Below are 15,471 nucleotides of genomic sequence, written 5' to 3' on the forward strand. Positions count from 1 at the left end.
GTGAGAAAGTTAAAAACACCCTGTGATGCATTCCTCTTTCTTTTTACTCCAAACCCTGGGAAGAACTATAATTTTTGGTTATAATTTTTGGGAGGGGAGTAGGGGAAGAGAAGTGTGAGGACATGCCCATTCTGTCTGTAGTTTAATAACATATTAATAATAGGATAAGTCGAGTGCTAGGCGTATGGAGGGTGGAGAGGGTGAACACACCCCAATAAGGAGGAGTAGGGGTTACAAGATACACCCCATGTGAGGGAGGAGAAATAAAAGAGGGGAGGGGAAAAACAGGATAGAAACTGCCCCACGAGAAGATTGTCAGGACTTAGCCCCAGGGGCAGGAGGGCAAAGAAGACAGATCTGAGAGAAGGGAAGGGCCCCACCAACTACAACGTTTTTGGACTCGTGTGGAACTCTTCATCATTCCCTGAATCCTGGCGGCGGGAGAGAACATAAGACCCGCCCCCGGAGGGGAGGGAAGGAAGACTGGAACCCTGGGGTGGAGGAGGGACAGGTGGTAACCACAGTAATAGACCAGGAGGCGGGGCACATGGGACACGCCCCCAGGGGCTGGAGCTAGCACAACACAGGACCCCGGAGGGGAGGCAGGGAAGACTGGGACCCTGAGGGTGGAGGAGGGGCAGGGAGAATCGACTGTAACAGATCAGGGGGCGGGGCATATGGGACACGCCCCCGGAGGGGAGGGAGGGAAGACAGGATACGCCCCTACCCCAGGTGTCCCGCCGCCTTCCCCCTCCCTTCAGGGACAATTCTGACAATCTTGGGTTTCCACTTCCCGAGCCCATTAAGTGTCTTCCCAGTCTTCACTCCCCCCAAAATGCGGCAACACTGCCCGTGATCCTGGGTCTGGAAGCCAGGGTTGGCCGTCTGTCTCCCCCAGGAGGGCTCCGGAGGAAAATATCCGCGGCGCCTACTTCGAGTCCTCCCAGGCCCGGGAGGAAGATGGCGTCCACCATTGCGAGAAGCCCTGCCTGCCCCTCTAGCCGCAGCTAGTCCCGTCTCTATGGCCTCCACTGAGTTCTAGTTCTACTTAAAGGGGAACTTCCCAGGATGCATCGCAGCGGTCCCCGGTTCTCGCTAAGATGGCGACTCCCATGCATCGACTTATAGCCCGGAGGCAGGCGTAAGTGAGGACCCCCGGCGGCGAAGGCATTTCTCCATTCTCTTTCCTATAACCTTCTTAACTTTCTTTGAGGACCCCTCAAGGGCCCTGGGAAGTGGGGTTCCCTGTGTTGGGAGGGCACCGAATGGGGTGAGCCGGGGCGGGGAGGGAGACAACCCTGATGTGGGCCCCGGGGAGGACCCCCGGCAGGCAGCCCGGGGAGAAGGAGGGGGCGCGGGAGGCCTCCCTTTAGCGAGGGAAGGAACATCCAGGTGTTTGCAGAAAAGGGTGACGCGAGCAAGTCTGCGGGGGTCACTGGCATAGGCATCTTTGTACGCCCCTGCGACGCTCCTGTTGGCTCCAGTCCGTAGGTTTAAAATTTCTCATTGTTTTCTTTTCGTCTTCTCTCATTTTCTAGTACGTGATGGAAAAAACCCCCAATTTAGAGCTTTTTTAAAGTAGGGAAAATTACATGAGAAATGTGCTTATTAGCTTCAGTTACCTTATTTATGTATTCACAAAGCAAATGTGCTATCGAGGAGTCTATTTAACAACAGGTAAAGGATAAGAGGTCAAGAAGAGTCAGACACGACTGAAAATGGACTAAACAGCAACAAAAGGATATGATCGTGGAAAATAACAAATGTCAGTTCGGTAAACCCAGAAAAAATATTTTGTAGATCCTGAGAGTCTCATTCTAAAATAGAACTTGAAGAAGCTGTGAGATTCTAAAAAAAAAAGTTAGTATCGATTTTTAAAAGCAAATTTGAGGATTCTGATCATTATGTAAATTGTAGACGCTTAGAAAATATTATAATTAAAACCAAGACACAAAAATCCTGTGTAAAAGAAGTAAACATAACTATTTTCCTTTATCAGATTTTTACAAATGTAAATAGTCTCATTAAATTTATTTTGGGGGGCTCTTTTTTTTTGCTTTTCATTGTGTAAGTACAAAGAAATATACACAAGCACAAAGTTGTACCTGTTGAATAGGTGGGCAGAAATTTTACAGATAATACTTATTTGGAATTGAAATAAGTTAAAATGTATTTATGCTTTATTTATTCTCACTATACTTCCAAAACTTGTATTGGAACCTTAACTTGGAAATATGCCCCTTTTTTGTATTTAAAGGACGCATTATAAATTTTAAAGGTTAAGTCAACAAGCATTTATTAAGGGAAGGGTTAAGAAATCCTGAATGGTAACACTATATTCTTGGTTGGGTTGTTTTCAGTTCTGTCTGACTCTTACTGACCCCACTTGGGGTTTTCTTTGCAAAGATACTGGAGTGGTTTGCCATTTTCTTCTCCAGTTTATTTTACAGATGAGGACTAAGGCAAACAGGGTTAAGTGGCATGCCCAGGATCACATAACTGGTGAGGCTGGATTTGAACCCAGGAAGATGAGTCTTCCTGATCCTAAGCCCAGTGCTCTATCCACTGCACCACCTAGCTGCCATGGACCTTAATATTTTCAAGACCATCTTACTTAAAATTAGAACATTATCCAGTGTTCTTTCAGCTCATGTTCTTCTAGCTAACACAGACTCACACTATTATAGTTATTTGAGAAGAAACCTAAAATTTCTAGTAATATCAGGGAAGGCAGCAGTAGGGACCAGCTTGGGCCCTATTCTTGGCTACCACCAAACCTATTCCAACTTGGACTTAGCATAGAAAAATTTTTCTGGCTTCTATAGGCTTAGCTTCTAGAACCACAACAAATCTGTTGGGCCATGTAATTAAACTCCTGCTAATATGCTAAGCTCAGTTTTAGGTACTATAACGTGAAGGACAAAAAACAAATATAGGGTATAGTCTTTATCCTTTAGGTGTTTACCATATCAAAAAATTATTAAGCAAATAGTGTGTATTAATAATTAGTAATGTATTATCAAATGTTTGTATAGTTCAGATATGCACTATAGGAATTTAGGAAATAAAAAGATTTTTTAGCTAATATGGAAACATTGTACCCTTAACTGAGCTTTGGAAGGGAAATACAATTTAGGTTGGTAGAAAGAGATGGGAAGGCAAGCCATACAACAAACAACAGTTTGAGTAAATGAAACCAGATGGGAACTTGGCTTATATGGGAACCAGTAATTGGATTAGCCTGATGAGAATGATGGGAGCTAGAATTTTCTAAGTTAAATGGATTCCATTGATAAAGACTGTTTCAGAGGAAGAAAGGATAAAATTTTAGAAAACTTTGTGAAAACTCTGAAACTTTAAAAATTTACTCATTTTGATAGTTGGATAGATCGATAGATCTCATTCATGTGGTACTCCCTACACCAATGTAGATCACACACCTTCTTTTCCTGAATAAATCTTTCCCGTACTTTTATACTTCAGTGAATTTGTGATCTACTTGATGTGGGTTACCCTCCAGTAATGCACATCACAACCCATAAATGCCCTGTCATTATGTGTGACTCTTATCTGTGTCGTCTTGTAAATCTTCTATAGGAGATCCACCAAATGTTTTGGGGCTTTCCCTTAAATGTCTTGTTCATTCATGGAACAGTGTACCAGTGGAGTACATCAGTCATCCATTCCTTCCTTTCTTGACATAACTTGCCCATCTTCTTTTCTTTCTAATGACTTCTTTTAAAGATTTTTGTCCATGTCTTCCACAGGTGTTCTGTTGAGGGTCTACCTAATGTAATGGAAGCTTTCTTCTAGATCTTTTAATATTTTATGAACATCATTATAGTGTTTGGAATGTCCATCTGTTATTTCTTACTCTCCCAACATTAGTAGCCTTATTCCTTTTAAATCATACATTTACTTAATAATCTTTCATGACTTTTTTGTGTGCAAGTCATCATTAGCAATATTCTCTTATCTATTTCAGAAAATCGTTTTCGATTAAATATTTATTAATACCTACAACATGCAAGAGATTATTCTTAATATCAGAGATTTTTTAAAAAAGACAGTCCTTACCCTCATGGAGCTTACCTTCTACTGGAAGGAGATACAAGATAATTTGATGAGGGAAAAGGCATAAACAGCTAGGGGAATCAGGGAATATGTTACTGTTGAGGTGCCATCTGAGATGAATCTTGAAGGAAGACAAAGATTCTGAGAAGTGGAGATGAGGGAGTGACTTTCGGAAGTGTGGGGTATGTTTTTACAAATGTACTTGGTCAGAAAATGGAACATCAAGTTCAGGGAAGTCTAATTTGGTTAAAACAGATTGTGAAGGGGAATAATGTTGAAAGTATGAAAAAATAATTTGGAGAAAGGTTATGGAAAGGCTTAAATGCCAGGCTGAGAGTTTTATTTTGAAGGCAGTGAGGAGTTTTGGAGGCTTTTGAGCAGGAGAATGACTTGGTCAGAATTATGCCTTCGATTATTTTGACAGTTGTGTGAAGAGCGGATAGGAGAAAGATCGGAAGAAGGGACACTAATTAGGATGCTATAATAGTCCTTATCAGAGGGCTTGAACTAGTTTGGTGGCTGTGTGAGCAAGGAAGAGGGAGTAGATATGAGAGGTATCAGCTGATTGGATGGAGGAATGATCATGAGGAAAGGATGAGGCCATAGTCATAAAACTGGGTGTCTGGGAAGACAGTGCCCTAAATAGAAACAGGAAATTTGTAAGAGAGAAGAGATTTCCTGTTAGAGCCTGTCATGTTTTGAGTTTGAGTTTGAGATGTCAGTATGACATCCAAAAGATTTTTGCCAGAGAGATTGTCTGGTTATATAGATTTGGGAATCAGTTGTACAGAGATGATTGAACTCTTGGGAAGTAATGAATTTACCTAGGGAGAGAATATAGAAAGCAGAGAAGACAGAGCCCTGGAGGCAGGAGATAGATAATTAACCAGCAAAGGAAACTAAGAAGGAGAGGTCCAGGGGAGAGAGAAATGCTGGGGAGGAGATGGTATGCTGAAGGAGGAGCTGGTTAACAACATCAAAAACAGCAGAGGTCAAGGAGAATGAGGACTGAGAAGAGGACATTGGATTTAGCAACTTTTTATTCCAAAGGACCAATGATGAAACTTCCCTCTCTCTTCTGTAGAGAGAGATGGTAGACAGACTATGAGTGTAGAATGAAGTATACTGTTTCAAACTTGACCAATGTGTAGATTTGTTTTGCTTAACTGTACTTTGTTACAAGGGAGAGTTCTGTTGTGCACAGTGGGGATTATTGGGAAATGAAAAAACATTAGTAAAACTTTTTTTAAAAAATTCTTTGGTTCGTTGGTTACCTTGAAGAGAGCAAATTTTGACAAGTGTTATGGGTGGAAGCTAGATTGTAAGTAGTTGAGAAACTAGGTGGGGAGGAAGTGAAAGTATCGAGTATATATGACTTTTTCTAGGCATAGGGCAGTGAAAGGGAGAAAGATCTAGAATAAGAGCATGGCAGGATCAAGTGAAAGTTGTTTTAAAGATGGCAGAGATCTGAACAGCTTTGAGCATCTCTGTACTTGGGTCTATCTCACATCTATTTCTCTTAGGGTCACCTACATTTTTGATTCTCCAGACTAGTATGGCTTACAACTCCATGGCTTACAACTATGTAATATCATCTAGAAGATATTGGAGTTAAAAGGAAGAGATTTTTTTCTTTTTTGGGGGTGGGGATGGTCAGGAAATAGATTGAGACCTCTGAAAGCTCTGCGCAATTTAGATATTAAAAAAGTTTACCCCGTCAAAAGAAGTTCACTACCACCTTTTTTTTTTTTTTAAAGCTGGATCCATTCAATCAATGTTGTGATTGTTCAAAAGTGGACAAAACAAAAGTACATTGTACCTGGTTCTTTAGTTCAATATAAGGAACAGAGAGAAGGAGCTTACCTCCTTCCCCCTTTTAAAAAAAATGATTTTGATAACTTCTGTTTCTGCATTATCTTTGTTTTCCAAATATATTCTTGTCCTCCCCACTGCCATTCTCAGAGAGATTCCTTTGTAACAAAGAATTTAAAAGGAGAGAAAAAAAGGGGGGGAAAAGCCCCAAGTTCAGCATAACTAACTGGTATGTCAGTAGAGTCTGATAGTATATGCAATGTTCTGTACTCTTACTCCCTTCTGAAAAGAAGGGAGGGAGTGTGAATTTTCTTCAAGGCCAAGCACTATTATAATTTCTGAGCATTCAGTTTCAGGGTTGTGTTTTTTGTTGGTTTGTTTGGTTCTTTTCATTTATACTGCTCTTATCAGTCTATATATATTGTTTTCTTGGTTTTGCTTATCAATTAGTATGCCTTTCTGTGATTTTCATACTTGTTTCTTTTGGCAAAGTATGCACCATTACATTCATGTACCAAAATTTGTTTAGCCATTCCCTAATTGATGAGGATCTATTTTATTTCTAGTTCTTTGCTATTTTTAAAGGCACTGCTATAAATATTTAGATGTATATAGAATAGAACTTACCTTTCTTTTACCTCCTTGGTGTAGATTACTACAAAACAAATTCCAGTTTCTATTTAGGGCACTACTGGGTCAGTGGATATGGACATTTTAGTCTCGTTTATAGCATAATTCCAAATTGTTTTCCAGAATGATTAGACTAATTCACAATTTCACCAACAGCATATTAAGTTTTGTTTTTGGCCTAGAGAATCTTTTAAATAATTTTTTTTTGTCTATTTAATTTTCTGGCTACTTTTTAATACTTTGCAGTCCCATTCTTTTGTTAAGAATCATTGGAAATCTGTTTTAAACCCTTTAAGCATAAGAAAAAAGAAATTGGTTTGTAGATTTTTTTTGAACCATGCCATTAAATAATGAATTTATATTAGTTGGGAAGAGAAATTTTTGATTGACTTAAAGCATCTTAGAAATGAGAGATGGAGAAAATGTCAGTTTGAATTTTTTGAGAAGGTTGCCAAGTCTAATAAAAAGATTTTCATAGATATCAGTGCAACATGCAGGCTGTCCCATCTGCTTTCCATGTATTACTGGCCCCCCTCATTTTCCAGTCATTGCTACTTGTTCTTGATGATGTATTTTATGCCACTTCTTGCATACAAGTCATCTAGAATGCTGATTGATTAGATAAGGACAGTGTTATTTGTAAAAAAAAAAGAGAATATGACAAAAAGCTGTCCCATCAATTGGGACTTCAGTATAGATTCTGCCAAGGATTTCCTCCGTGATCGTGGACAAATTTGGCAGATATACTCCTAATTTATGCCTCAGCTGGTATTAATAATTAGGAGCATTGATACTTCTCTCTGTGGTGGCATCTATTAAGGACTCTTAGGTTATCTTCACAGATGTACAAGAGTTGACTTTTTAGAGGAGAGCCTTTAAGACTTATCTAAGTTTATATGTATGTATATATGTGTGTATCTTTATCTCTGTCTCTGTACACACATGTGCAATCAATAAAAAATAAACACGTGCTATTATATTCCTAACACTAGGACTGGTTTTATTTTTGTTTTTTGTCTTTCATCATATCCCCAGTGCTTAGCACAGTGCCTGATACGTAGTAGGCACTTAATGAATGCTTGTTGACCAACTTGACTGAAGCCTTCCCTAATCTTCTCCCTTCTGAATGTCAGTGCTTTTTCCCTCCCCAAATTACTTATACTTATTTGTATATCTCTAATAGACTCTTGGAAGACAGAGTTCTTTTACTTTATTTTTGGTGTTTGTATCCCTGTCTCCTGACATAGTGCCTGCAATGTAGATGTTTAATAAATGATGGCGGTTGTTAGATGTGTGCCTGTGAAAATGTGATCTGCTGTAAAGAATCATCTGGAAAATAACTCATCCTGTTTTGTTTTCATCAGGTACAACTTAGATAGGTACATTAGCCATACTCATCAATATCTTATAGAAATAAGAAGACATGTGAGTCAGTAGTTAATGAATAGTGGAAAGAGTGCTGGCTTTGTAGACAAGAACACTTGTGTTCAAATCCTGGCTATGCCACTTGGTATTTGTATGACCTTGGACAAGTCATGTAACCTCTCTAATCCTTAGTTTCCTCATCTATAAAATGAAGGACTAGATGATCTCTGAATTCCCATGTAGCTGTAGAGCTATGATCTTATGAGATCTCTTCAGTCAACTTTTTTTCCTTTGGTAATACCATCTATGATCTTTTCCATTCATAGGGGATATTCCTCTTTGAAACATCTTAAAAATCAGTCTCTGAGTGCCTTTAAAATTGTGTTGCTTATGGAACAGATTTTCCTGTATGCATTTGGTCAAATGTAGCCATTCTTCCCAATCTCTTTACTGCAATTTCCACTATATCAAGTAGTGAGATATTAACCATCCAAATGTGATTATGTTCTCATTGATAAGTATAGAGATATAATAATGTAAGCAGGTCTGTTTTATTTCATGTCTGTTTGTTGTCCACTTAGTGTTACCTATAAATGCTTAGTTGGAAGCCAAACTTTGGCAAACTTATTTTGCTTTCCACTGTTGTCTTACAAAACAATGTTAGAAACTTTTCATCTTCTCTCATCTTCCTTTATAATATTTTGCAAATAAGCTTGTATTTTAAATTAGTGTTGCCATATAATATAGCTCTTCTAAAATAAAAAAAATAAGAATTTGCCAGTTCAAGTTTCTTACATTCTTTTACATTGGCTGAACTTCCATAAGATTTTTGAAGATCACAGGGTCGTCTTTTGTTCATTTTTCTATTTTTAGAATCAACAGCTTATGTATGCCAGGTTAAAGCCATTATGATTGGATTTTCTTCTCATCTTGATCCTTTATTCTAATTTGGTGGTATTTTTTTTAACCTATTTTCTAACCAATCTGACTGCTTACAGACTGCTCATTCTGAAATTCTTATTCCCTTGTGACAAGCTTTGAAATGATAGCCTTTCTAAAATATGATAGTGTCCATTGTTTCCTATTTCCCATACCTTTTGGTTCTCTTCTGGAAGAAATTTATGCTACATTGGCACAAGACTTCTAAATATTCTACAAACCTTTGACCACTTTGATTTTTTAATCCTGAACCATGTTTTCTGACATTTCTCCATTCTTCCATGCCCATGTTAATATCAAAATCACTGAGTATCAGAGTATATGTGGATTTGGTTTAGAGAGTCACGTCAAGTTCCTCGGAGAATTTAACAACCTCATCCTCTGCAACAGATGTTGGTACATAAACTACAATTATCTTCATGGTGGTCTTTTTGCTTATTTAACCATAAGCAATATACGGTGAGTTGACCAGAATTGATGTTTCTTGTTGCCTTTGGGCACGTGATGAAACCAACTCCACAAACTCCTTTATTTGTCTCCAAGGAAAACCTGTGAGCCACCCTTCCATTTAGCTGCAACTTATTTTTTGTCTTCTGGTTTCATTTATAGTGAGAATGTCAATATGAATATGAACCAGATAAAAGGTAGGTTTTCCTTTAGTATTTATGAATAATATGTCACATTTAACTGTTTTGCTCATTGCTCATCACCTGAGACAGTCTTTAACTCGGGATTCACACATAAGCTTTTGGAAGTCTGACCAGCCTGGGAGAAATTAATAAACTAAAATCCCACCGTATACCATCTATGCTTTATTAATCTAGTGCTATAGGTAATTTAATGGTCTTTTTCTCCTAGAATATTTCAGTAGAAATGAAGATCCAAGTATTTCCTATTGGAATGTCTCCCCTCTCTCCAAAAAATTATATTTGAAAGTTATTCCTGCTCTTGTTGAGATAGCACCAATGATTGAATCCAAGATGAAACTTAGAATTAGTTAGAATCCTAGAACTGTGTCCCTTAAAATTTCTTATTGCTTATGTTTAAAGGCAGGTCATGTCACCTTTGTAAGTCTCACCTTATTGTTGTCTAATATGTATTGCTCTTGTAGGGAAGCAAATAAGCAACATGTGAGATGTCAGAAATGTTTAGAATTTGGACATTGGACATATGAATGCACAGGAAAAAGAAAATACTTGCATAGACCTTCAAGAACAGCAGAACTTAAGAAAGCTTTAAAAGAAAAAGAAAACAGATTCTTATTACAACAAAGGTAAGTTTACCAGATCAGTTATATGATGTTAAAAAGAAGAAACATATTTTCTTTTGTGTTTATTAAAGAGTTAAATGTTTAATATGCTTTCTCTAGCTTGAACATTCCTATGAAATAAGGAATGTATAGACAAGCTAAGATACAAGGTAGAGTCCTTTTTTCTACTTAGTGAAGATCTTGAGTGGGATACTTGTGAACTCTTTACAATAGCAAAATGTCATTGATCTTTAGGCTCAGATTTTAAAGAATAAAGTAGTAGGTAGCTAATCAGGCTCACTAGAGGTTTTATTTTGTTGGCATTTTATCCATAGCACAAAATGAAAATGCCATAAAAGAAATACTATCTCAAGAACATAAGGGATACCTTTTTATATTTGGGCTCAATAGATAATGGCTACAGCTACTGATCGAATGATGATTAAATGGTGAATGTGTGTCTATCTTAGATCTGGTAAATGCATGTGGATTGATGTAGGCCATGTAGTTTTGAGTCTCATTTCACCCTAAATATGGCACTTCAACAAATAATATTTTTCATTTAGTTACCATAATTGATCTTGACTTTCTTAAAGATCTTAAACTCACTGAATGGAATAATAAGAGAGGAAGTTAGCAAGAAAGCATTATATAATAGTTGTAGATAAGCCAGAATAAAATTTTTAAAATACAGCACAATATTACTATAGTACTAGAAGTACTTGTGTAACTTGCAAACCTTATCTTTGTGCATATGGTGGAAAAGATATAGGTCATTTGTTGTTTCTTTTAAATTTTACCTTATTGTATGTGCAATGTAATTTGTCAAAAAGACATAGCAGAAGAACCTGGCATATCAAGTGTCTGGCTTTAAAACTAAGTGATTGTGTAGGCCCATGAAATATCTTTTTCATTTACATGTATTTATAGATAGTTGCAACCCATAGAAAATGTATGGATGGTTTTAACCCAAAGTTGGCATCCTTTCTTTTTAAGATTTGTAGTATTTTAAAAACTGGCCAATGCATACTGAAAAATTGCTGTCTTGTTTTGGCATGCCTTTATGCGGCTATTGTAGTAAACATTCAGCTAGGTGTAACTGTTTAAAAGGGTCAGTCAAGACTTTTTGCCTAATTTAGTTACTGTCTTGCATGACACATATCAACATAAAGAATTTGGCTATTCATATGACAAAGCCTAATCTGCTAGAATAGTTAGATGATGTTATTTGTAGCCTTAATTTAAGACTTCAGTGGATCTGTGATTTCACTGATATAGGTGTTCCTTCCATCATTGCAAATTATAATCTATGCATACTTTCTCATCCTAGCCAGTTCTTATCCATGTTGTCCCATAAATCCTCAACAGGCTATCCACCCAGTGTATTAGAGGCTTTTTTGTAGGTTTTATTTTTACATTTTGAGGGGATTGTTCATCCTTTGCACTATCCATTGGTTATCCCTCACTTTCATTCTGTGACTGACCCATCTCTTTTTTTCTGTTCACAAATGTTTTTCTGATATTACTTCTTTCCACAACCTACAGTAGAAAATTTCTGCTCAATTATAACAAAATGATTTGTTTTCTGGCTGTACAACTGTTTTGCTCTAACATAAATCTCAGGGATAGTAGGGGGATGTTTGTGTATGTTATTGTAAACATTTATTAATGGGAATTTTTCTCTCTCCCCTCCACCCCCTCAATGTTTATTGTTAGCATTGGAGAAACTAATACAGAAAAAAAGACCAAGAAAAAAAGGTATGTGTGGATTTAGGAACTTTGTACAGAATATATTATAATGACTGGAGGAAGAGAGAGCAAATAACTAGAAATAGTAACATTTAAATGTTAGGAGACCTGTGATTAAGCACTTGAACATCTTTAGACCTGCTCTTTTCCTTATTACCTTTTTTCCTTTCCACTTCTTCCTTTTCTTTCTTTCTCTCTTTCCCTTTTTTCTATTCCTCTATACCAGAAAAAAATAGAACTTTTTAGCTAGAAATAAAAAGCTTTATCAGTCCTCAGGAAAAAAAAAATTGTTCATGACTCTAGGACCCTTGTGTTCTACAGTAGTTAAACTTAAGAATGTTAAAATATTAACTTTGTTTTATAAAGTTTAGACACAAAATAATCCTGTTTGGCACATTGGAATATAACTATGACTCTTAACTATAGAATGGAATTCATTATGAGATAAGCCTATCTTGGATCCATGAAAGCTTAACTATTTAAGTACCAAGAGGAGACTTAGGTATATAAGGGATAAGATAATCCTGTATAAAGTAATCCCAAAACATGGAATCCCAGGGATAACATCTCAGTAAGGCTCTGATATGCTTAAGAAGACTTACTTTTCTCGAACATAGAAGAAACTACTCTCTTCCGTGTTTAAATAACAGCAGCTTCTTCCCATTCTGACCTTTCCTTATCTTTTAGGTCTAAGAGTGTTACTAGTTCCAGCAGCAGCAGCAGCGGGAGTTCAGCCAGTGATTCTTCATCAGAGAGTGAGGACTCCTCTACCTCTTCTTCCTCTGATGACAGTGATACTGAGGAAAGCTCTTCTACTTCATCCTCATCACCCTCCTCAACTAGTTCTTCCTCTTCCTCTGACTCTGAGTCAGACTCCAGCTCTTCCTCTAGTACCAGCTCCAGCACAGATAGCAGCTCTGATGATGAGCCACCAAAGAAAAAGAAAAAGAAATAGAATTGCTTTAAGCATCTCTGATCATTTAGGACTGATGAATTGACAAATGCTAATGTATTTCTCAAAAGAGGAGTTGGTATATGTTGTGGCCAAATGGATTAACTAGTCAAAATTTCTATAATTCAGAAGCTTTCTAAATGTTTCACATTTTAAGGGCATAAAGGTTATTGACAAAGTATGTATGTAAAAAGTATTTTTTTTTATTTTAAGAATTTTGTTTCATTTTTTTATCTTAAAAACATATCTTTAAAATTTAATCAGAGCTGAAATCCATTAAATCTGGTATCTATGTAATGAAACGTGTAAACTTTTTCTCTTTGTGATATAAATGCCAAACCTTGTTTATACATTGATATATTGTATATGCTAACACTGGTTTCACTTCTTTTCAGAATAATTCTATAAAATAACTGGGAACAATGAATTTCTAATGGTTTTGGCTAAATATTACTATATTAATCAGATTGAATACAGTGTTACTACTATGAAGGTGTCATCCCATTGTTAACAATGTTATATTTCTAAGTTTATCCTTAGAGGATTTGTTGTTTCTGTGATATGGGTTTTTTTTTTTAAACTTAATGTCAGAAATGAAATGTAATGAGATCTGTACTAATCTAGTAGATGTTTTTATTTGTGGGAAACAATTTGCAACTTGCTGGGGTTTCTATTTTATTTTCTTCTGGTTCCCTAGATGCTCAGAGCCATACTATTTTGGAGATAGAATATCTGATAGGAAAACAATCATCTTGAGTAAGCTAAAGGGAGAAGAAAAAGAAAATTGAAATTGCTTAGTTTAATCTTGGTGCCTTTTGATAAAAATATATGATAATAGAAGCAAGAGGTTGCATGAAAGTCTGGATTAAATGTTGGGGTTTTTTGGCACTTAAATGAATATATATACACATGTTATATAATCTGAATATATTCATTGGGTGAATGTGTGTGTGTGTGTGTGTGTGTGTGAAATCTGAAATAAAATGCTAACAAAGTTACCATTCCAGAAGAATGGCAGATAAGGGGGAGATGGGGAATGAAATAGAGGATTTTTTTTTTTACAAAGTTGAGACAAAATAAGTTGCCTTTTAATTTCAAAGTACCCAAAAGAAGATTCTTTCCCTATACTATTTTTGCAGTTATTGTGTTGCACAATTCCCATGGTACTGGCGTTGTAATGAAGAACATATGTTGGATACATCCAAAATGTTTACATAAACAGAACGTACACAGTTGAAATCCAGCATGAAAGATGCAGGTTAAAAATAAAGTATTATAGAGTTACACTTCTTAGTAGATAACAATTTGTTGTGATGAGTTTAATCAGTTGACAGTCATTTTTATCCTGTGATGTAGTCTTTTAAGTTGATTATTGATGATATTCCCTTTTTGGGGGGAGGATGCAACAATTGTGGGAAAAGTTTCAAATATCCTGATTTTTGTTTCACTGTAGTGAAAACTATGGATATTCAACTATTTTTATATTTTTATGAGAAAGTAGTGTAGAGTTACTTTTAAATAAAATGTGCTTCTATTTAAATGTTCAAAAATAAGTATCTTGTCAGTCTTAAGGAGTCAGTAATTATTTGTATGTTTTACAGAATCACTTGGAAAGATTGTAAATAAATTATTAGAACATTATTTGAAAGACTCGTGTTAAAGAATGTACCAGTTAACAGAGAAACAATAAATTATCCAACAAGCACAATTTACCAAGCTGATGTTCTTTGTAGATGTATTTATTAATGTTAGGAGCTGTAAGTCTAAAAAAGGAGTTGACAGGTTGTAACATTTGAAATGAAGTTCACAGCTTTTAAGTATAAATATTCTAAAGAATCAGCTTAATTTTTTTTTGGAGTAGAAGGCTTAAGGTTTGATATGAGAAAATATCTTGACTATTAAGGGCTAGAACTTTTAAAATTAGGTCTAGGAAGTTCAATTTGGGTGATCTTGGTTTATTAGGAGGTGGTTTTTAGCTCTAGTCTGGAGAGTCAAAGGCATGAATTAACAAGCCATTCTAAAAAAAACCAAGAAGTTGAATTACATGATTTTTTTTTTAATTTGGTTAGGCAATGGGGTTAAGTGACTTGCCCAGGGTCACACAGCTAGTAAATGTTATGTGTCAAGAGGCCAGATTTGAACTCAGGTCCTCATGAATCCAGGGCTGGTGCTCTATCCATTGTACCACCTAGCTGCCCCAATTACATGATTTCTTAAGCCCCTTCTAACTCAATCTTTTTTTTTAATTTTTTTTAATAATTTATTTTGATTCATCAACAATCACTTCCATAAGCTTTTGAGTTTTAAATTTTTCTCCCCCTCCTCAAGACAGTGCACAATCTGATATAGGCTTTACATATACATTCCTATTAAACATTTTCACATTAGTCATGTAAGGAAGAATTAGAATCATTAGGAGGAACCACAAGAAAGAGCAAACAAAACAGAAGAAAAAAATGGCAAATAGTATGCTTTAATCTGCATTCAAACTCCATAGTTCTTTCTTTGGATATGGATAGCATTTTCCATCATAAAACTTTTGGAGATGTCTTAGATCCTTGCATTGCTGAGAAGGGCTAACTAAGTTTATCAAAATTAGTCATCATACAATGTGACCTGTTACTGTGTACAACGTTCTTCTGGTTCTCACTTCACTCAGCATCAGTACATACAAGTCTTTCCAGGTTTTTCTGAAGTCCAT

General features: G+C 36.4%; 1 protein-coding gene across 1 annotated transcript; it reads left to right on the plus strand.

Moving 5' to 3' along the window:
- The first annotated feature begins 679 nt into the window (after positions 1–679).
- ZCCHC10 (zinc finger CCHC-type containing 10) lies at positions 680–14,482 on the plus strand. Its single transcript, XM_027849299.1, is given in 6 exon segments — positions 680–1,041; positions 1,043–1,084; positions 1,086–1,141; positions 9,932–10,093; positions 11,786–11,827; positions 12,506–14,482. Coding segments are annotated over 6 exon segments (651 nt in total). The 5' UTR covers positions 680–960; the 3' UTR covers positions 12,774–14,482.
- The last annotated feature ends 989 nt before the right edge of the window (positions 14,483–15,471 follow it).

The sequence above is a fragment of the Vombatus ursinus genome, unplaced genomic scaffold, assembly GCF_900497805.2.
Source record: "Vombatus ursinus unplaced genomic scaffold, bare-nosed wombat genome assembly UNPS02007284.1, whole genome shotgun sequence".
NCBI classification, from domain to species: Eukaryota; Metazoa; Chordata; class Mammalia; order Diprotodontia; family Vombatidae; genus Vombatus; species Vombatus ursinus.